This window comes from Megalobrama amblycephala, linkage group LG12 (genome assembly GCF_018812025.1).
Source record: "Megalobrama amblycephala isolate DHTTF-2021 linkage group LG12, ASM1881202v1, whole genome shotgun sequence".
NCBI classification, from domain to species: Eukaryota; Metazoa; Chordata; class Actinopteri; order Cypriniformes; family Xenocyprididae; genus Megalobrama; species Megalobrama amblycephala.
In genome coordinates this window covers 40,493,398-40,518,096 of record NC_063055.1, presented here as the reverse complement: position 1 = coordinate 40,518,096, position 24,699 = coordinate 40,493,398, and the positions used below count along the sequence as shown (strand labels likewise).

At 40.1% G+C, this 24,699-nt stretch overlaps 1 protein-coding gene across 17 annotated transcripts in view; it reads right to left on the bottom strand.

Annotated features, from left to right (window-relative positions):
- magi1a (membrane associated guanylate kinase, WW and PDZ domain containing 1a) overlaps nt 1-24,699 on the bottom strand; it is a 73,477-nt gene that overhangs the window by 45,213 nt on the left and 3,565 nt on the right. For all 17 annotated transcript variants that reach the window (XR_007187648.1, XR_007187647.1, XM_048211203.1 and 14 more), the window contains exon 2: nt 20,896-21,012. Coding sequence is in view for 15 of the 17 variants with exons in the window: in XM_048211203.1 (XP_048067160.1) it covers nt 20,896-21,012 (117 nt within the window). In the remaining 2 variants the exon portion in view is untranslated. The remainder of the gene's footprint in view (nt 1-20,895; nt 21,013-24,699) is intronic.

Here is a 24,699-nt window from a genome sequence, read left to right as displayed (position 1 = left end):
AAAATTGAATTTACCTCGGCATAGTTGAATAACAAGAGTTCAGTACATGGAAAAGACATACAGTGAGTCTCAAACTCCATTGCTTCCTCCTTCTTATGTAAATCTCATTTGTTTAAAAGACCTCTGAAGAACAGGCGAATCTCAACATAACACCGACTGTTACGTAACAGTCAGGATCATTAATATGTACGCCCCCAATATTTGCATATGCCAGCCCATGTTCAAGGCATTAGACAAGAGCAGCCAGTATTAACGTCTGGATCTGTGCACAGCTGAATCATCAGACTAGGTAAGCAAGCAAGAACAATAGTGAAAAATGGCAGATGGAGCAATAATAACTGACATGATTCATGATATCATGATATTTTTAGTGATATTTGTAAATTGTCTTTCTAAATGTTTCGTTAGCATGTTGCTAATGTACTGTTAAATGTGGTTAAAGTTACCATCGTTTCTTACTGTATTCACGGAGACAAGAGTCGTCGCTATTTTCATTATTAAACACTTGCAGTCTGTATAATTCATAAACACAACTTCATTCTTTATAAATCTCTCCAACAGTGTGTAATGTTAGCTTTAGCCACGGAGCACCATCAAACTCATTCAGAATCAAATGTAAACATCAAAATAAACACTGTACTTACGCGATTAGACATGCTGCATGACGAACACTTTGTAAAGATCCATTTTGAGGGTTATATTAGCTGTGTAAACTTTGTTTAGGCACTGTTTAAGGCAAGCGCGAGCTCCGTGGGCGTGGAGCACGAGAATTAAAGGGGCAATAGCCCTGAATCGGCTCATTTCTAATGATGCCCCAAAATAGGCAGTTAAAAAAATGAATTTAAAAAAAAAATCTATGGGGTATTTTGAGCTGAAACTTCACAGACACATTCAGGGGACACCTTAGACTTATATTACATCTTTTGAAAAAAAGTTCTAGGGCACCTTTAAATTATATATAGATGAACAATAGTAATACTATTATAATATACTTTTTGATGTTAATCATTAATAAAAATTTATAATGCACCACAGATCAATAGTTTGGGGTTTTTAATGTTTTTGAAGAAGTCTCTTCTGCTCACATGACTGATCACAAATTCAGTAAATTCAGGAATATTGCGAAATATCACTACAATTTCAAAGAACTGTTTCCTGTGATGGCAATCTTCAGTGTCACATGATCCTTCAGAAATCATTCTAATATGCTGATTTGCTGCTCAATAAACATTTCTGATTATTATCAATGTTGAAAACAGATGTGCTGATTAATGAAATGTGGAATCTGTGAAGGTGTTTTTAATCAGGATGTTTTGATGAAAGATTGAAATAGCAATATGAAATGGAAAATAGAAATGTGAATTATTTTAAATGATTTAAAATACAAAATGTTCATTAACAGTATGTTTTTACTGTCTTTTTAAATTTGTTTTGCACATTTACAAAGCAGGACAGAGAACAGAAAAGACACATCAAACATCGCCAGCTCTGAAAATCACCAACTATATTGTGCTTAAAGCTTTTTAAATAAAATTATTACACATATTGTTGAATCAATTTAATGAATCCTCGCTGAACGAAAGTATCCATTTCTTTAAAAAAAATAATCATACTGAACCCAAACATTTGAATGGTAGTGGAAATTTAATAATAGGCCAAATTATAATTAAAGACAAAATAATAATCTGCATTAATATTCAGGGAAGACACTCAGACATTATTTGATGGGACGGTGGGGACCTAGAGAACGGGTCGAGGGCACTAACCCAAAAACCTCGAGAGCCTCTGCTCTACTGATGCAGGATATTTTCATGCACAGGGCTTATTGTTTGTTACCAACAACGGCAGTCATGTGCTCATTTGCATCACTTCTCGTGTATGAAAAGAACCTCAACACATGAGAGACGTCAAGATCGCATGGACAGCTAATATACAGCACTATATCAGTCTATTCAGTTTGTTAGGATGTTCATATAGGAACTGTGGTTGTGAAGTCAGTTTCATTCACAATGTTTCCCCTTTCCCACAAGATCTCTTTAAATGTAACCTTGTCATTGTTTTTGGGCACACTAGCTTACAGATAACCTAAAGGGTAACATATTCATACTAAGAGCAACAAAACTTTAATTTAGATTAAGTCTGTAAGTTTTGCCTCTTTGTCGCCATCTCTGTTTGAAACCTGCAATTGCAGTTATTTGAGGAATTATCATCTTTACATGAGTTGTGCATCAGCACGGCTCCTCAGCGCGGATGAATCTAATGTTTGCTGTCAGTCATCGGTGGATACTGTACACGTCAAACAGTGCTAATTATTGTTATCGTTATACTTTGACTTTGTTCTCAAATTGTTAATGTTAACAACATCAGCATTGCGTGACTACGTGTATTTAGTGTGTATTATCGTTACCTGTAGATTTCAATTTCTGTAGCCACTCCACAGTCCAAAGTCTTTTGCTTTTGACTACAGGTGAATCTCCAGTTGTCACTGATGATTGCCATTTGGACCTTTCTGGATTACAATCCGCCATCAAAATGATAAGTTTAATTATTTCAGCTGCTGTGAGAAAAGGCTATAAATGATCCGTCACCAGCAGCATTTGAGAAAACATTATTACTGTTGTGAATCGGGCTTAGGTAAGGAGATAGTTTTGAACACTGCCTGGTTATGTACTTGCTCAAAAATTGATTTGGGATCATTTTTAACCAAAAAAAAAAAAAAAAAAAAAAAGAGTTACAAACTGCAGCTTTAATAATAATGATGATATTTTTAATTTAATTTAGTTTACTTTTCAATATTAGACATCGCCCAAACTCCAAATGAAAACTTGAGGTTTAAATCCAACCTTTTCCAGAGTAACTATCAGATCCAGCACTTTCATTAAGAGTATTAGGGGTCGCACAGAAGAGCATCAAACCCTTTCACCATTTGCACCCATAATGCCAACCCATGCATGCCTACACCAAAACATATGATGTGTTGCTCCAAAACAGGTTCCTGTGTTTATTAACAATAAAGGCACAATATGGAAGATTTTTGTATTAAAATATCCAAAAACCACTAGAACAGTGTTATATATTTTGTTAATTTGTGTACTTACATTATTACAAATGTTAAATCAGATAATTCAGCCGTTTTAACCAGTTTAACGGCCCGTGTCATCACGTCACCTGTCAGTGATGTCATATCCACATTACCCTCGATTTCCGGTTCCGTAGAAACCATGAAACACCAAAGACGCTTTCATATATTGTGCGTTTTATTAGACAGATGAGCAACTGTTTGGATACATTCATCGACAGAAAACGAATCATTGTTATTTAACTCAACACGTTTAGTCTTATTGTTTAAATCTCGTTTTCTTGATTTTCGGCGAGTAAAATGTTTGTACCTCAGAGACGACTTTATTCTGTCGAGTGACTAACATCATAATCAGGAAGAGCTTTATCTGTACTAACACGAATACAACATTTTCTCCAACATGCAATATATTTAAAATTAATTTCATGCCATTTATCAACACAAGAGATCCAGCTTTTACTAATATGATAATCTAATATCGATCTAGTTTACTGCAGCGTGAAAAACACACAATCTTAATTCATCAGATAAAGTGAGCTGTATTAGTACTTCAGCAGCTGTTTCATCAGAATGAGATCAAATAACGTGAACTGAAGTGATCAAACGTGACTGTACCAAAGTTCAAGTTCAGGGAAGAAGGAGATTTAATCAGAAAATAAACGTAAACAACAAAGCGAAAGGAGCGGCAGCGGCGAATCAGCATAATAAAAACAGAAACGTAAAACGTCCCAGGCTCTCGCTCCGTCCTGCTTCACTCCACAGTAACGTTAATAAAACTGTAATACATGATATCATCTATGAACATGAGTTCTGCCCGAGTCCCGTCGGATTGATTTCCATCGGCTGTGGAGGTGAAGACGACAACTCCCATGATTCCACACTCATTCACAGCTTCATCAAGCTACGCCTTATATCGTTCTGAATAAGAGACCTCTAGCGGCCAAACTTACACACTGTGCCTTTAATATAACATTTTACAACAAATGTTTTAAAATAAGGAAACTATGAAAGTACCTACTGTATCTCTGACCCACCAAAGAACATATGCCTGAAAAATGAATGAATAAATAAACAAATAAATTAATGTAAACATAAATAATAAATGTAAAACTTGTTTTTTCCAGGCTGCACTCATTTTCAGACCAAACTGCAACTGTGCTATTGCTTTTATGAAATAAACAAGAAGTTAACTAGATAAAGTAAGACACGATCAAGTATCTCTCCATATTAATCAGAGTTTTTATCCTAACCAACTACGCTCACGACGAGGGACGAATAACACTACATTTTGACTGCTTAGTTTTCTCCAGCGTCACACGACGAAGCTCCGAACACACACTTCCACTGACAGTAGAGCCAGAGAAACCGCCTTCAGGACGACCAAAGACAAGCCAGAGCAGAATCAGCCGCTGCACGTCGCAGCAGTGAGTTTCATCAGTTGAGTGAATAATTCAACAACTCACTCATTAAGACTGACATAATGATGCAACCTGCAGAAAGAAAAGTTTGATTTTATTCAAAGTAAGCTGAAGTGTTAACGTTTATAGTCTTACAGGTCAGTTCACAACACGTGTAGGCAGAAAAGCCATTAGGCCTGGAGCTGGAAAAAAAGGTAAATGTGAGTCATTAAAGCAAATGAGTCCCATAGACCTCTGCAATGCAGCGACACACACACACACACACACACACACACACACACACACACACACAATGGTGAGCACCATGCTTCCCAGTGTCGTTTCCTGAGAAATGCTTCTTTGTTTGGAGAGCATCTGGCCCTGACCTCGACTGTTTGTGACACCACTCACGCCCCTCCCTCTTCACAAGCTCCGCCCACCGTCACAAACCTCAGGCCTCTTCCTCTTATTGCACTGTTTTTCTCTCCTAGCATAAGATTGGCGGATCTCTCAGTGTGTCGCTTCCTCACGCTGCAGCTGCCCGCTTCGCCTGTGAAAAGAGTCTCTGTGCAGCACTGGGCCGGCCACAATGCCGAGATGAATTGGATAAGCTGTGTGTGTGTGTGTGTGTGTGTGTGTGTGTGTGTGTGTGTGTGTGTATGTGTGTGTGTGTGTGTGAGACAGAGATTGAAAGCAGAGAACCAAGAGCCATCTGTCCTTTATGAGCTAGACGTGGAAGATATTCAGCTCAAGTTGCTCCTCGTCTCTGCCTGGATCACACCATGTCAAAATATTGAACCTGGACACAAACTATCCGTCTCTATCCGTGATATCATTTTCCACTAGATTCGTCTCACGTGTCCCATTAGCACAGAGATGCTCATAACCAACTGATATCCAACTGAAATATGGGTCTCCTTTAATATACTCACTGAGAAAAACATCTCCATGCGTCTGCAACAAACAGTAAATGTGTCCACACCAGAGGCGACACGACTACGAGACAACACAACATCAATCACAAATACCAGCCAATCAGAAGAGCGTGTGGGCGGAGTCTCTCTGAAAACACAGTGCACTCACAACCAAATGGATAAATAAATCAAATTAATAAATATTAAACCAATTTAACATTATTAAAAATACATACTGACTGAATCAATCTTTGTCATAGAACACAGTTCTTGTTTGTTTGCAGTTTAAACGTTCTGTTTCCTTTAATTTTTCAAGGTCTGAGGTGAATTATTTATTGTCACTTTAACTATAAATGATATTCAAACTCACATTAAATTCCTTTAACATTTAATAAAGTACATAATCAGAACCTGAGATTCTCAATGTTATGTTCTAGAGCTGCACGGGTCTGGATTATGGAGAATCACAATTACGATTCTCTCACGATTCTGAACAGACAACTAAACAAAATAACATGTAACTTACTAGAGGTTCTGACAAAATGTTAATTGACACAGTCTATTTAAAAGATGTCTGAATTATTGTTTTTTTTTTTTTTAATGGCTTGAGTGAATAATTCAATGATTCACTTGTTTCATTACTGGATGAATCAGTATTTTTGAAAGAATTTCTTAAATGATTCAATAAAAAAATTTAACAGTCACTTGTCTCCTCCTACTGGTGTAATGATGACAATCTTTATTTGAAGTGTCAAGTTTCTTTCAAAAGGTGATTTACTCTATTTTGATTTCTACTGTAGACATCAGTGTTTATATCTGAACTATAAACTTTTATCTCAGCACTTCTGTGATAATGTGGATTATTGTAAGACTGTTTGTGAAGCCGTTTCATATCTATACATGACAACGTCTCTCTGGACCAGAACACAGATCTGAATGTTCGCTGAGATTGCACTTCTCAAAGGTTTAATAGATACAGCTGAATTGCTATCATTTAATAATACAAATAAGATCGTGTGGGTGTTCGAATCCAGATTGCGATCTTTTAGCGATTAATCGTGCAGCTCTATCATATTCTGTACGTTGTTGTTCCAGCTCTCTGGTTAGGACAAAAACTCTGATTAACATGGAAAAGATGCCTTTTATCGCATCCAAGACAATGTGTTACAACATTCCTTCATACAAACACACGATCTAGAGTCAGAACTCAAATCAAACCATCACATCTGCTTTTCAGTCCACAACCGCATGACACAATCACAAACCAGCTATAATACTGTACTGCAATATCAAGATGGATTATTCTGAAAAAAAAAGAGAAAAAAGATACAAGACACCGCATATAGCTAGAGAGATTTTTCAAGATTATTTAATTTAAAGGATCTGTGACAAATGGCTACATAATTTGACTGTTGGTGCCATTAAAAGGAGTTTGAGGTCAATAACACACACACACACACACACACACACACACACACGTGTGAACGAGATTTGAGAGCTGTGATGAACATCACTGAACAACTACTGCAGTTTGAGTCTGTTCATCACACAAAGCTGTCATATGACATTACATAGAGCACATGAGTCACATGGACACATGAATTCCACATAAACCTTACTTTCCTTATGCTAACCCAAATATGGCCACATCTGAAATAAGAGCAATGTAATGTTGAATACTCAAATGTATGTTCATTCAAGACACATTAATCTGATTATGACTCATAATATCTCTTTTTTTTTTTTGCATTTCAATGCAAGTCAAACTAAGATACTGTTCAAGAGCTCTGACTGACAGCACTGATGAAACTGCACAGACTGTACATACGCACATTAGTTTTTAATTAATTATTCTAATCACAGCCATATTTTATTTACGTACACTCTTCTTATGATGGTGGGCACATCATTTATCACAAACATCTACAACAGATAGTTCTAGCTTCTCATCAGTATGGTTTTCCAGTCATGCTAAAATACACAATATAGTGAAACACCTGTTCAACATATCGTCACAAGTTCATTTTGTTGCAAGACGTTCTGTTACGATGTTTAGTTGCGACTATTAGGGGGATAACGGTACACAGAAGTCATGGCTCGATACCAGTTCGGTACAACAGGAAAAAGCAACAAATCCCCAATGCTACGTTTATTTATCTTTAACAGACAGTCGTGCAAATTACAGTTTGTCCACCTAGTGGTCAACAGAATGCTCTCTTGCATAGGCCTTTTTTTATATGCAGGAATGAAAAACAAACAAAAGGTATTTGGTCACAATCAGCTACAAAACTGAAAAGAATGTCTTGTGTTATAAAAGTAGAAAATAATTAGAATAATGAAAAATAAAACTTGTGCAGATTTTAGGGTTTTTTTGCGCACGAGAGTTCATTAACATGCGGTGACCATGGCGGATGCACAAAGTTCAATATTACGGTCTTTCAAGAAAACGCGGAAAGATTTTCCAAATGGAGCCAGCAGGTGAAGCACCGGAGGCTCCCGTTTCCAGGACACACGTATTTCATCACTGGACTGTAGTGAGACTTCACCACACAAATCACCACATTGCCAAATGATTTTCCCTCATTATAACAGCGGAGAAACTTAAAATACTCCGTCATTTATGGTCATCATATTACATCATTCAAAACTGTAAAGGGTCTATTTTTATTTCTGTACACTGACAATAAAAACACTGTGCTTTTGTAAAATAAAGAAAACAAAGAGGATGCCGTTCGGTAAGTTTGTGGAGCGCGTCAAAAATTAATGGAAACTCAGCGTATAGGCTACTAGCAAGCTCTTGCGTTTCGTCTGAACTCTTGTTTTGGGTTGATGAACAGATCGTCTCCTCTTCTTCTGCTCTTTATCCTGTTGTGGCAGTTAGCAAACAGTGTTGCATTATCATGCGCGCCCCCTTCTGGACCGGAGTGTGGCTCGCCTGTGACTGACCGCACGAACCGAACCGTGATGAATACATGTACCGTTACACCCCTCCGATGCAACACAGCTCAAATATAACTGCTCTGTTAACTGACATTCACACAGATATGTTTTGGCAGACACTCTGAAATATGTTTTTCAACATCTTGATAGGCGTTTTTTCCTCAGCAAGAACTTTTCTCAGTTGCTGGAACTAGTTCAAGGTTAGCGCTCTTTTCTGCACCTCATAAACTAGTTGCACGCTGAATTAAAACCCGAGCCAAACATAAGCAATAGAGCTGCAGGGATGATTTGTAGGCCGGAAACTTCCAGTTCCATCATCCTGAAGTCAATGAAATAAGGTCTGTGGTGAACACAAGCTCAAGATATTTTTACGTTTTATTCTACAACATAAAACACATCAGAAATAACCTCTTGTGATTTTTTTTAAAGCTTTTACTTGTCTTGTAAAAGGTGGTTTCTAACAAGTGTCTGAATGGGACTAGAGAGGTTGTCATTCAACATCATCTACTCACTAGACGCTTTCACAGCCTCATTGAGTTTATGATCGAGCTCTTGCAAATGATTATACCTTGAACCTTCAAATTCATAAAAGTTGATGAACAAAACATGTAAGAATCATAAGCTTGTTGTTAGTCACAGACCTTATTTTCTGCAATAATCCAAAAGCCAAAGAAAAAATTCTGTTGGGTTTTTGTCAAGAGAACCAGTGTGATGTGAACTTACGGGTTAGTTCACCCAAAAATGTAATCTCCCTCATGTCGTTCCACACCCGTAAAACCTTCTTTCATCTTCAGAACACAAATTAAGATATTTTTGATGAAATCTGAGAGATTTATGACTCGTCCATAGACAGCATATAATCAACACTTTCAAGGTCCAGAAAGGAACTAAAGACATCGTTAAAACAGTCATGTGACTGCAGTGGTTCAACCTTAATGTTATGAAGAGACGAGAATACTTTCTGTGCGCAAAAACAAAACAAAAATAACCACTTTATTCAACAATCTCTTCTCTTCTGTCATTATCTTACGCAGGTGACGCAGTAACACAGTGAAGCTTCCGTGTTTACGTCCGAATGCCGGCTCAGTATTGGCCAAAACTGATCATGTGATCAGCTGATGCAGGAGCCGGCCAATAATGAGTCGGCGTTCTGACAATGAACCAGGAAGCGCTGGACGTAAACAACATATGAGAATGACACAGAAGAGAAGAGATTGTTGAATAAAGTCGTTATTTTGGTTTTGTTTTTGCGCACAAAAAGTATTCTCGTCTCTTCATAACATTAAGGTTGATCCACTGCAGTCACATGACTGTTTTAACGATGTCTTTAGTTCCTTTCTGGACCTTGAAAGTGTTGATTATATGCTGTCTATGGACGATTTCATCAAAAATATCTTAATTTGTGTTCTGAAGATGAACGAAGGTCTCACGGGTGTGGAACGACATGAGGGAGAGTAATTAATGACAGAAATTACATTTTTGGGTAAACTAACCCTTTAACGGTTAGCCTACAAAATACATCATCCCTCCAGCACTCAATAATGTGATGAACTATGATATAATCATAACAAGTTACTCCAGATTTAGCACAATTATGAACTGTTAAGTGTTTTTAGAGTAACTTGCATCATTCCAACTAACGATCATAAATGATTTCTATAGCAAAAGCAGCACAAGCGAGAACCACAAATGCTCGGTCCAAACAAACATTGCAGGATTGAGGCAGTAACCTGCGGGGGGGTTTTGATATTAATTCACTTAATGGGCTTTTAACAGTTTAAAATGTGACTATTCAGGGACTGCAGCCAAAGAACATGAAAAACTCCTCTGATATGCTGTTTGATTTGACTGTATTTGGGATGTATTGTATGCAACATGGAAATTTAATGCATAATAACCACACTGATTTGATCAAACATGCCCAATGTGTTTATAGATAAACACTGAGTGCCAGCAGAGCCTTTCCTAAACTCCAATGCCAAATCCTGTGTCTTGTTAGCTGGATGTACCAAAAATGTCTCGATAAACCATTTTCCAATGAGCAATCTGACAGCTGTGTTTCAGATGTAATGTGTGTCATGTGCAAAGGCAATAACCATCAATCATATGGATTTACCAAACCGACCTCACATGAAGAGATAAATCAGCACAGGTACCACAGTACAACAACTGATGTATCAAAATGGCTTTTCCCAGCGAGATCTGCACACATCTGCTCCATAAATCAACACTGTCACCTTCAGCTTCATGTATTCAGAGCAGTGTTCGCTCAGCCTGTGCCAGCACAGCTCTGGATGAAGCAGGACAGCCATTTCCAAACATCAACACCGCTCGGTGCACTAGCACAGCCATTAGCACACCATTAATCTGATCACGGGACACGGATGAACACTCTTGATGGAGCAGCTTTTGATGTCAGGCTGAGCGCCGCAAATCTGTGCCGATGCATAACGCGTTTAAACGCGCACATTAGTATATGGCGAAAGACAAATCCACTTGCCTGGATGTCAAACGAGTGCCTTCCACATCAAGCGCACACGGTCCTCGGGCGATAATCCTGTCTTTGTGTCGGCGGCTGCCGGAGAAGAATGTTCTATCCCTGCGGAAGAATCGGCGGAGGAGACGCGGAGCGAGCGGCAGCTGCAACACGGCGACCCGAGGAGAGCGCGCGCGGCGGCGGAGGATTTGTAGAATGAGGTGCAGAGAGAGATCAGATGGGGGAGGGAAGAGAGAGAGAGAGAGGGGGAGGAGGGACGCTGAGCGGGATCAGGGATAACTTTGCTTTAGCAGGAAGCAGCAGCTGGGAGAACAGAGAGAGAGAGAGAGCGAGAGCGAGAGCGAGATTCTGGGTTACTGCGCACCACAACAATAGCCATCTGTGGAGGGGAACCTCTGGAGGAACGAGCACCTGTTAACTGCTCCGGCCAGCAGGAGTGCAGATGGGGGCGGGGAGCGGCGCACCAAACACAACAAAGGCGGACAAAGACATCCTCGTGATGCACGACAATAAACGCGCTTGTCCCCGTTTCTGCAATGCTTGTTATGTGTGCAAAACTCTGAACACTGATGGTGGTATACTGTGTTTTGGAGCATGCTAGTGAGCTGCCTACCAAGATGGCATTTTATGCATCATCCCATGCATCCCATGCTCTCTTCAACAGGGTAGAGATTCTGGGCACGAAACCTGGATAAACTATATTTTTGGGTCTCACTGACACAGCGTTTCTGGCCATGATAGACAAAGGTGCTGAAGAGGCAGGCACAGTTATGTGAATATCCTCCACCACCCGATCAGTGTGTTGTGCTTTATATGCTAAACAACTGTGCACAGTCCTGCTGCTCCACACACCGGCTCCATTACGCGCGCGTGTGTTTCTCAGATGTTGCTGTGCGCCTCCATCTTGTCCTCCATCCTGCTGCATGAGCCGCCAGCATCCATGCGCTCTCCCGCTCTCCAACCAGCGGCTCTTAAAGGGACAGTTCACCCAAAAATGAAAACTACTATATTCTGTATGGTAAAATTATGATTTACTCACCCTCAAGCCATCCTAGGTGTATATGACTATCTTCTTTCAGACAAACACAATCAGAGATATATTTAAAAATATCTTTAGTTCTCCAAGGTTTATAATGGTTGTGAAGGGGTAATCCAATCCAAAAGTAATCCATACGACTCCGGGGGGTTAATAAAGGCCTTCTGAAGCAAAGTGATGTGTTTTTGTAAGAAAAATATCCATATTTAAAACTTTATAAATTCAAATAACTAGCTTCCGGCGAATGACCGTACGCAGAATGTGCAAGTCGATTTGCGGCGGAAGAGTATCCTTTGACCTGATGCACAACGTAATGACGAACGCAGAGGCACAGAGGATAGAGCAAAACAAATCGCCAGCAAATCACCATTTTTTTTTTTTTTTAAGTTATATTTATGGGCTTTTTGTGCCTTTATTTTGAGAGGACAGTAGAGAGCAGACAGGAAGGCATTGGGCAGAGGGGGCAGGATCGGCAAAGGACCTCAAGATGGGAATCAAACTCAGGTCGCCCTTGAACACATTTGCGCCATGTGTTGGCGCACTAACCACTAGGCTATCGGCGCCGACTAAATCACCATTTTTAAAGGTGCCGTAGAACATCTTTTCAAAAGATGTAATATAAGTCTAAGGTGTCCCCTGGATGTGTCTGTGAAGTTTCAGCTCAAAATACCCCATAGATTTTTTTAAATAAATTTTTTTAACTGCCTATTTTGGGGCATCATTAGCTATGCACTGATTCAGGCTGCGGCCCCTTTAAATCTCTCGCTCCCCCGCCCCTCGAGCTCTCGACTATAAGTGCAGTTATACAGTGCATAAACAAAGTTCACACAGATAATATAACCCTCAAATGGATCTTTACAAGATGTTTGTCATTCATGCTGCATGCATGCATCAGATCATGTGAGTATAGTATTTATTTGCATGTTTACATTTGATTCTGAATGAGTTTGAGGCTATGCTCTGTGGCTAATGGCTAATGCTACACTGTTGGAGAGATTTACAAAGAATGAAGTTGTGTTTATGAATTAGCCTTTCGCCGAGCCCCGCCCCCCTTAGTTACTGTTGCTTTGTCCGACAAGCCGTGGCGCTGTCACTCCACACGCAGTGAAAAATACATCGCGGAACAAAGAGGATACTGACCACACATCGACAGACAAGACAGAGCAGGTTACTTATGATATTAAACAAAGTCCCAGCTTTCAAACCGTGTAGTTATTAAAGAAATTCAAACAATAAAAACCGTTTTGTTGCTCTTTAATGTGTCGTGACCATGGTCGTGACAGATTGCTGTAGATCCTCAGCTCAACCGCTCGTAAAAACCGATCATCTCTTCCTATTAGTCCATGAACACGAGAATGAATGTTGTTTCAAATGCGGAAAGACGTCAATACACACCATTTTTCAAGTTTAACTCCACCGAGGTTAATCTTTTAACTACTGGCTGCTTTGTCGGACAAAATGGCGGATGCGGCGTTCTGATTGGTTAGATCGCTTGTCAATCAAACTCCCGGCGAAAGGTCAATTATACAGACTGCAAGTGTTTAAAAATGAAAATAGCGACGGCTCTTGTCTCCGTGAATACAGTAAGAAACGATGGTAACTTTAACCACATTTAACAGTACATTAGCAACATGCTAACGAAACATTTAGAAAGACAATTTACAAATATCACTAAAAATATCATGTTATCATGGATCATTTCAGTTATTATTGCTCCATCTGCCATTTTTCGCTGTTGTTCTTGCTTGCTTACCTAGTCTGATGATTCAGCTGTGCACAGATCCAGACGTTAATACTGGCTGCCCTTGTGTAATGCCTTGAACATGGGCTGGCATATGCAAATATTGGGGGCGTACATATTAATGATCCCGACTGTTACGTAACAGTCGGTGTTATGTTGAGATTCGCCTGTTCTTCTGTGGTCTTTTAAAGAAATGAGATTTATATAAGAAGGAGGAAGCAATGGAGTTTGAAACTCAACGTATGTAATTTCCATGTACTGAACTCTTGTTATTTAACTATGCCGAGGTAAATTCAATTTTTAATTCTAGGGCACCTTTAAAGCGAAATTTTGGAGGATTTCGATATAAGAGAAGAGGAGTTTGAGTTTGTTGCACAGCCCTATTTGTTTGAACCGTGAGAGGCGTCAAAGCTTACGATACGCCTACATCCTGCGTCATGCGTCACGTCAGAGGATTACTCATTTGGCACAAATAGACTTGTGCATTCTGCGTACGCTTATATGTGCATGCGTGAAACTTTCCTGGTGTGTGTTCTTGATTGTTGAAAAAAGATGAGAGAAAGAGTTCTCACAAAAAAGGATACTCCATTCATTATTTACTCACCCCGGTGTTATTCTAAAGCCGTATGACCGTCTTTCTTTTTGGAAAATAAAAATGAGAAATAAAAAGTCCTGCTCACTCATGGCAGTGAATGGCTTTTCTCCTTCAGTCATAAATATCCTAAAATAATCCCACGTGAAGCGTGCTGTATTTTCTAAGTGTTCTGAAGGTTAGGCAAGAAACAAAAATGAAATCTTGACCTCTGCACAATAGCTATGTTTTTATCTAGCTATTTTTATGTAAATTTTTGGGATATTACATTTAAAACACTGGATTGAAACGGCAAGCTATAAATTCTAAAAATAAGCATAAAAACGTATGCGGTCAATTGAGGTGGATACATTTTTTATCCAATAAGAAGACATGCACATAAACTACAATGGAAACACATTTACTGAATAAATCCCTCAAACCCTCATGTGACTTTGCCTCACCAGAGGCTGTGATTGGATAACTGCACTAACCAGTGGACCAATCACATCACAGCATCACAAATGTTGGTTTGGTGGTTCTGAAACGTCTGAATCAAAGTCTGTCATCAGAATGATTTGGTTTAAACTTCAATAAACAATATTTATGCTTTCTTCTCTGAAGTGAGCATCTTGGTTGCCATTTGTCAGAATGACATTTCTCACATGAACAAGTCCTTTCATGCACATAAAGAGCACCTATTCTGAATCGACCTTGCAAAGACAGAACCGCTCATGATCTCGGCCAGCCCAACACTTCATCACAACTTCTCCATTCTAGGTTCATCAACTATAACTCCATCCAGGACAGCCAGAAACCTTGGAGTTGTGATGGATGATCAGTTAAACTTTACAGACCACATTGCTAAAACTGCCCGGTCCAGCAGATTTGCCTTATACAACATTAGGAAGATCAGGCTCTTCCTATCGGAGCATGCTACACAACTCCTTGTCCAAGCTCTTGTTCTATCCAGACTGTATTGTAATGTTCTCTTGGCTCACATCAAAATCAAGGCACTGTTGTTTCCCAACAGAACAAGCACAGCTAAGAAAAATATGTTCTTAGAATGTTTTGCTAACATTCCCATTCAGTTATGAAAACATTTATTCTGAATGTTTTTTAAACTTTCAAAATGTCCAGTTCCCTTTCGATACAGTTCACTTGCTTTTATGTCTGATTTTTAGCTGACGCTTATGGGGAAAACTCCTAATTCTGAAGCCTGATTCTAATTCTGAAACACTTAAGTCTCAGATGACAGCTCTCATGTCTCAAGTGACGGGCTCCTCAAACATAGGAGCAGACATGCTGTCAAGCGGCAGTCCTCCCCGGAAAGATAATTCCCAATGCCAGACATTCTTCTTGAAGGAGATGGATGCACTGGCCCAGAGATGGCCTCGCCTGTGCCTCTGTGTGTTCCCTCCGGTAGCCCTGCTCCTGCAGCTCATCAGTCGGGTCAGGGAGGAGAAATGTTCAGTTCTTCTGGTGGTACCATGCTGGCAAAACCAGCCTTTGTTCCCAGAACTAATCCAGCTGCTGTCAGCACCCTCATGGCCAATACTGCTGAGAAGAGACCTTCTCTCTCAGGTGCAGGGGATGATTTGGCACTCCCAACCAGAGTTGTGGAACCTGCATGTTTGGATTCTCAACGGGAGCTTCCCCCATGGGGTCATGAGAACAATCTCAGAGGCAAGGCTCAGAAATGGTCCATTTTCTCTAGCTGGTGCCTAGCTCAGAAATTAGACCCTACTAAATGCGATATTGTAACAATTCTCACATTTCTGCAAGAGCTGTTGGATGGTGTGAATGCAAGTTGTGGCAGCCATTGGAGCGAACCATGCCCCATCTAATAAATTATTCATTCAAGAACATTTACTGCAACAATGGAGCTGCAAACTTCACATACTTTTGAAAGTCCAGCGTTTAGTTGAACATTGTCACAGTTTTAAACACAATGGCGTTCTTCTTCCACGAGGGGGGGCTATGCGTCAAAGGCATTTGTTTCCAGGCGGACCGTTAAAGAACGTGGCACACACATCTCCCGGACATCCTGTAGAATTCAACCAACCAGATGACGACTTTGAAAATCCTGAAGTGTTTCCAGATAAGTGTGCCATATGCATCAGCCGTTTAGCAAAGGGTCATGGGCATGACGTCTGAGGTGGAGACTAGTGATCTGCAGGCTCTATCTGTGGATCCTTCCTGGCTTGAAATCTGCCCTAACGACAGTAAAGTGGTCCTTAGGTCGAGAAAAGGCTATGTGCCAAAAGTGCTCTCCATCCCGTTCAGAACGCAGGTGAAGGCACTGTTAGGTCTGCTGCTTGCAAAAATCAAGCAGACTCCCCATCCACTCTGTCCTGTAAGGGCCTTGACAGTGTATATCAAGCGCTCTGGCCAGTTTTGGCAATCGCCACTAGAGGAATGGCCTCCTCTTGGGGGTGGTCCAGAGGAGTTTCCATCACAGACCTCTGTGCGATGGCCGGGTGGTCCTCGTCATCCACATTTATCAGATTTTATAACCTTGACATCCCTGCTTTTCAAGCATGGGTGATGTCATTTTGAGACGCTTATGGATCATGTAGCAGGCTCCGACCGTAGTCCGAGCCTCTCCTTATACAGCTGGTCTTGGGGCCTTCGATCGAGCACCCCCTAGCTGTCGGCTTGCAGAGCGGCTTCTGTCCTGTGCTTGTAGCATGGTGCTATTGGATTAGTTCCCCATAAGCATCAGCTTCTTGTTATTTTGTTAATAAACTGCTGTACTGCACTTAGATCCTCCTCTTCTTGTAAACAAGAAAGCATCCAAGCAACAGGAGACACAGGCAAATACCAGAGTAAATCCAAAACAGAGTAGATCCAAATGAGGGGCAAAACAGAACTGAAAACTCAGACAATACATCCACTAAGGACAACACCAGACAAGGAACATGAGAAACACTGGGGATTAAATACACAAGGGGTAACTGGCAAACAAGACACACCTGGGTGCAAAGAACTAATCAACAAGAAAAACTACAAAGGACTACAAAACATGGTGTAAAACAGGAAATAACATAAAAGTCCGCACAAGACCAAGGGAACACAAGACAGGAATCATGACAGTGCTCTGTTAACTGGAAATCTGCTAAATGTGACTATATGGCATCAAGATATTAAGATATTATTGTCACCGATACAGGTCCACGAAGAAGACGAGGATGAGATTTGCTAGTAAACAGCACAGTAAATTTATAAAACCAATCAAAAAGAGAATAATCTGACATGAGGGGAATAACCCAAACCATAGAAGGCAATGTAACAGAGGAAACTGAAGGACTTAAATACACATGCTAATGAACTAAAAAGACAACAGGTGTGATCTAATTACTAACACAATGAATCACCATAGCAACAAATGATGAGTGGGGTCACAGGACAAATGAACCTAGAAAGAGATGCCGATCTCGCTTGTGTTTTACTCGACAGGTGAGTTGTTTTGATTCATATCTTTACAGAAAACATATGCCATTATAACAATCAACACGATTAGTATTATGGGGCATACACGGCAAACGCGGGGCATCGCGTCTCTAGACCCGCGCGAGGACGCGTCTGATCCATAGTCTGATCGCGTCTTTGCATTGACTTTGTATGTAACGTTAATCTACTCACGCAAATCGTTGAACTCGTGTTTTCTATGTATGCCCAATTTAAATAACATTTATTATTATTGATTTGAACACTTGAAACTGTGCTGTGTTATCACACCATCGAATTGGACAAATATTCTAACATCTATGACTAAATATTTCGTTGTAAACCTTCCATTACACGGGTCTAATTCAATATAATAAAACTATGACATCAAACACAACATTTATAAAACTTTATCTCATCCGTTAAATCCATGATTTATCTTTCCGTCTGATTGATGGCCGTCAGCGGTTGGGTAGAAGACAACAAATCCCATCATTCCACGCACCTTCTTAGCGTCATCAAACCACGCGATTGTTATTGTTTTGGTAGTGCGTCCTCTAGTGGCAGGTCCTACAACCTGTAGCTTTAAAATTGTTCTCACAATGTTTTATGTAAAAACATTCAACAAATATTAATGTCATGAAGACGTTCCAAGAATTTTCTCTCTACATTACGAGAACATTCATCAAGTACAAATTACATTGTAAGGACGTTCCATGAACATTGTAATCAGACCGTTTTATGAAAACACTATGAAAACATTCAGCAAATAATAATAACATTATATGGATGTTACAAGAATGTTGTTCTAAGAACATTTTCTCTCAACATTATGAGAATGTATATTAACTATTAATAACATAGTAAGAATGTTTTGTCCTAACATTTACATAACTTTTAGAGAACATTAGTGAAAGTTCTGGGAATGTTCCCTATTAGTTGGGATATTGTTGGTTCAGCTGCTTCTATCGTTCTTCTCATTTGTAAGTCGCTTTGGACAAAAGTGTCTGCTAAATGATTAAATAAAATGGTCATAAAAGTAACACATTTCTTTAGAATGATTGCTCTGACCCAAATTCAAGTCTTTATTCAGTGATCTTTCTCCACTTCCATTCTTAGTAGTGATCATCAAAACCTGCACTCATGAAAAATTCAAAAGTTTCAATAAAAATTCCAAAAATATTATGTAAGTGATAACAAATGCCTCACAGAAAAAAAGGAAAACTTTGACATAAGTCTATAAGAAATGTTATCATTTTACCTCCACTGCTGTAACAGCTGTACTTACACTTGATAGCTGAAAAAGGCCTTTGTTTATTTTTTTATAACTCATAAATAATTCACATTTATCATTTCCAAGAGTTACTGTGTGTGCTCCACTGAAACAGAGATGGATCCCTAAGTTCACACTGCTTGTTTCCACTGAACTCTGTCTCTCTCTTCATGTGACTAAAGTCTCTTTTCCAATATATCAGATTCAGACCTTCAGAGAATCATTATAATCCTCAAACCCAGGGGGATTGAAGCAGTTTACGGGATTTATCAGTCACATGGCACCAGGGAAAGAGACACACAGCAGAACGTGCAATCAAACAGGACGGCCTTTTTAATCTGCTCACCATCAACAAGATCCACCACCACAACTCTTCTGGAGGAACATGACGCTGTGAGCATGAGACTCAGTCAGCAGTGTGATCGTTTCTTACCAAGGAAATGTCTGCTTTGAATTAGGGTTATATTCACATGCCGTCATTTGCCCGACACTAACACACACGCAGCTGTTTTACATGTTAAATGATGGCAGGAGTCTGATAAAACTCAAACTTCACTCTACAATACTTCAGTGAACTTAATGAAGGAAAGCTAGTTTAGGTCACTACAGTTAGAACGAAACAAGGACATTGCAACAGCACAGGTTATTATCCCAAAGACAGATCTGGGTAGTTTGACACAGGAACTTAAAGGATTAGTTCACTTTCAAATGAAAATTATCCCAAGCTTTACTCACCCTCAAGCCATCCTAGGTGTAAATGACACAGTCGGAGATATATTAATAAATATCCTGACCCGTCTGAGCTTTATAATGACAGTGAACAGGGTTCACGAGTGTGAGCTGAAGAAAGTGTCTCCATCCATCATAAACGTGCTCCACACGGCTCTGGGGGTTAATAAAGGCCTTCTGAAGTGAAGCGATGCGTTTGTGTAAAAAGTAAAAAAATATCCATATTTAACAAGTTATAAAGTGAAATATCTAGCTTCCTCCAGACTGCCTTCCGTATTCAAGTTACGAAGAAAGTGTAAAACTATCAATCAATTTTCATTTGAAAGTGATCTAATCCTTTAAATGTATTAATTTGGTTTAACACAACATTATTTGTTTAAATGAACTTGTTTCATTCTTATTGTAGAGACCTAAACTAATTGCATGGAAAATCTTTCCTTAGTTTAATTAAGGGTTGCTCTTTATTTCGATAGTCTACTTTACACATTCTACTAGCTATAAGTAATTTTGCAACTACAGGTCAACTAATTCTCAATCTTGAGCACAAAACTCAAAAACATCACAGAAACTCATCTAAATGTCCAACATTAAACATCTTTCCCTATAAAAGTCATAAAATAACACTCGATCTCTACATTTACTCCTTTAAAGCAAAGCATGCTGGGATCTACAGATCCACTGACCTTTACGTCAACAAACATGATTCATGTAGAGCTGACACAAATGGGTTTTATATTGAATATAATGAAATTAAGTTGTGACAACATGCTCAAAAATCCTGTTGCTCTGTTTAATGAATTAAACAGAAGAAGAGGCAAAGATCGTGTCTGAGTGTTGAAGGGTTTGTTTTGTGATGGTGACAGGGGTTGTGTTGGGTTACGAGAGGCGTGTGAACCGTCAGAATCAGATGACAAGAGTCCTGCCGCCGGGATTTATGATGAAACTGCGACCAAACGTGCGACTGGAGATCACAGAAAGTCTGAGACCGTCAATCTCTCTGAATAACTGCATTCACTTAAAGGAACTGAAGCACATGTGTTTGCAGCGTTTCTAAAATTACTGGAGGGTAAAAATTAGCTCCATCTTAGAAGTGATGTCAGCTGATATTGCATGTTGAATGAGTATTAGCGTTTCTGTATTTTCAGTTGTTTGCTCCTCGAGCTCAGTGCTGCATGTGTCACATCTGAGCTTCAGAAAGATCTGTTTAACCACACAAACTCTCTCCAGCAGCGTCAGTCTGTGTCTGTGTCTGAAGGTGTGAGACTCACATGGCGCGGCGTAGCGGTACAGGTTGATCCTGACGCTCTCCTGCAGCTGCTGATCCGCTGAGCCTTTCTGAAAGCGCTGACTCAAGAAATAACTCAAGTCTTTCTTCAGCCTGCCTCCTAAACACACACACACACACAGAGAGAGAGATCAATTCTCAGATGACAGCAACTTTAGATCAACATGCAAATCTTTCAAACATTATACTCATATTGTAATCATAACAAGCACAAGTTGTAACTGCTGCCCAACACTGTTTAACTGAATACATGAGATAAACACATAACCTGTGCTATATAAATCTGTATATCAGTGCCGTATGGACGTGACTTTGATCTCTGACTGATAACTGAACACTTCCTAAACCGTAACACTGAAACAAGCATCTGTGAAGCTGCTCTGAAACAGCACTGTGTAAAGCGCTATACAAAAAAACATGAACTGAACTGAAGTCACCATGTCTTAATGTTTATGGAATATTACAGTTTTTGTTATAAATTATTTATTCGTGCACATCATTTTTTAAATTAATGTGCCCTCGTAATCTTTAATCAAAATAACTTTTTAGTTTATGAAAGTACACTTTACAGTATAGTATTTGTATTTTTGTAAGACTGTATGACTTTATGCGCTGCCAATAACGCACCTAAAAGATGTCAATCAACTCCCAGACATCCTCACACACACACTAGACTTGTATGACCTTAAAATGAATGTTCACATAAGTGCCGTCATTCAGGCTGTTCACAATATTTTGCAGCCTAAATCATTATGGCTTGAGCGAGGTAGGCTTGCTGCGATAGCCGTTCAGCCTCAACACTGGTAACATCACTTGCCCACCGCGGCACCATCGTTTTGATTTTTTATAGTAATAAAGTTCAGTTAGAGTTCAGTTCAGTTAGAGAACAGACTCTACAATTAAAAACTAAACGTATCTGCTCAATTCAGCGTGAGGTGTGAGCCGAGCGAGAGTCGAAGCACAGATCAGCAGCAGCAGTCAGATTTCACCTCACTTCGCCCATTCGGCCTGACTGACAAGAAGACGACGGAAGATTTGGTTTCAAAGCGAAATGTAAAAGCGTCCATTTAAGCTGGTTTGTCATTTTACTGTTTTGTTGTTGTGTTTTTTTCATTAAGAATAACATTGAACCCACTATTCAAACAATCACAGCTTCCGAATTGGCGCTAATTTGAAAGTGAAAGTAATGCCCATGTCCGCACGGTGCGCTTTTCGAATAATAATCGAATAATTCCCAGCGATCTTCGAATATTATTTTTGCTTGAAATGCCCATCTCATTCCGTCTGTGTGGTTTTTCAATTGTTTTCTTACTCAAACATGTGCTAGATGGAAGTGTTTAAACACTGTTGGCTCGGTGATCGTTTGGTCTCTAAATCTTTAACAGAATCGCGTGAATGCTGCAAATCCTTCAGAGAATTGCAACCGTTTTTTCAAAGGCCAACTGAAAGTTTGGGTTGGATTGTATCATTGGGGGACATACCCCTGAAAACAAGGCCACACTTGTGTACTATGAGGTTTCTGTGTGTGTGCTGGTGAACGGCAGTCAGGTACCTGGTAACAAACATCATCATCCCACTCCCTGAGGATCTCCATAAGAGCCTCTGGAGAAGCAGAGGACAGGAGAACCTGTGCTACTCAAACTAATGAATCTCCGCTTCAGCACACATTTAGATTACATTAACACTAACACACTACTGTATTATTAGTTTGGCTCATGCACTGAAGCTGATGACCATAAACTGCTTTCCAAACACTTCCAGTTGACAAACAGCCTCGGTAGGTGTTTCTCAGTACAGGTACAGAACTCCTTGTTTGCACCAGACACAAACATAAAAATTTATGTTTTGTGTTTTTTCATTTTAAAAATGCTAGGTGTGAGTTATATAATATATATTATATAATTTAATATTTATAATTAGCTGCATATAAAAGCAACGGAAGTCTTAAGAATGTTTTGTGTGTGTGTGTGTGTGTGTGTGTGTGTGTGTGTGTGTGTGTGTGTGTGTGTGTGTGTGTGCTGCAGCTCCACACTGCCCTCTGTTCATCACTAATGCTTGAGCCTGTGGGTGTTGCTATGGTAACAAATACAGGGAGCTATGTTCAGCTATGTCTGCTGCCATCTACTGGGCTTCTTTAATATTACAAAAAGAAGGAGAAAACTTCACCATTGACATTAAGTGCTTATTCATTCATTTCTACAAGGATTATGCACCCAATTTGTTCTATATTTCTATTACATAATACAATCTAAAAAAATAAACCAGAGAACCTGAAACCAGAAAACTCGTAAGCTTGTTTAGATGCATCAAAATGCCTCTGTGTATATATTTAAAATCTCTACATTTGGTGTCTAAACACTCTTCACTCAACAAAATGAGAACACTAGTGCAAATATCCACAATTACATCAGTATTATCACGCTCAACTGCCTCAACTTATCACGCTCAATTCCCTATTCGTTGATCACTTTGACGTTGTGTGTCAAAATGATGACACTAGGGGTCAGTCTTTGGAGCCCCACTCAGAAATTCAGAAAAGGACAATGAGATTTGGCGAGTGGAATCATGCCATTCCAGGGCACATGGGTATAAATGAGGGGCGTGCAAATGCACTCATTCAGATTTGTTCTTCGGAGCCGATCGAGTGTCACCTACACTCAAGCTCATTACATTCACCTCTAAAAGAGCTGTTCCAGTTGCTAGAGAGATTAATATGGTGCATTACAAACGTCTCTCTCTAAAAGATCAAGCACAGATAAGTGTTGAGAGTTTCCCCTGGGCGCTTCAACTAAAAAAGCAACTTCTTCTAAAAGAGCTACACAAAAACAGCGAGCGTCTTTTTAAAGATGCCATTCCGTTTGTGTATTTCTGGGTGAGGTTAATATCTCTCCTCCTTGGATGGCCACGATCTCTGCCTCACATGTCTGGACCGAGCACACACTGAGAAAGCTTTCGTGGATGACTCATGTTCCCACTGCAAGAACATGACCATGGCAATGCTGCCCACAAAGCTGTGAAAGGCAACTTTTTCTGCCCGGTCATGTTTCACAAGTTCCTCCTCCATCACTACCCTTAAAGGTGGGGCGGCCAGGGGGGACGCGGAGATTCCCCGCCACCTGGGATCGTCCCAGACTCCCATCCAGAGCCTGTAAGTCCACTTTGTCTCTAGCAGCGAAGGCTTACAGTGCTGCTGGACAGGCCGCCTCCATCCTACATGCCATTCTGAATGCAGGAACTACATTTGGCAACTGATTTTGCTCTCAGAGCAACTAAGGTCTTGCCGTGGTCTCTCGGCCAAACAATGTCTAAGTTAGTGGCCCTGGAATGCCATCTCTGGCTAAACCTTCCTGAGATGAGGTAGGGCGATAAACTTCACTTTCTCCACACCCTCATCCCGAAGGTTGGCCTATTCGGTGACACTGTTCAGGACTTTGCCCAGCAGTTCTCGACAATAAATAAGCAGACTGAGGCAATCAAACACATCTTGCCTCCATGCCGCCGAGGGTGTACTCATCTGCTCGTCACTGAGGGGGTCCGTCTGCGTCTGCCACCCCAGTTCCACCGCCGCCCGAGCCCACAGCCAGGCCGTGCCATTGAGCTGCCCGCAGGAAGGCAATGCACAGAGTTTGGTCAGCAATTCCAGTGTCATCAGGACAATCAGACTTGGCTACACTATTCAGTTCTCCAGGCGTCTGCCCAGGGTCAATGGCATCCTCTTTACCTCTGTGGCAGGCAAGGATGCCCCCATTCTTCTTGTGGAAATTATGGTCCTATTGGCGAAGGACAC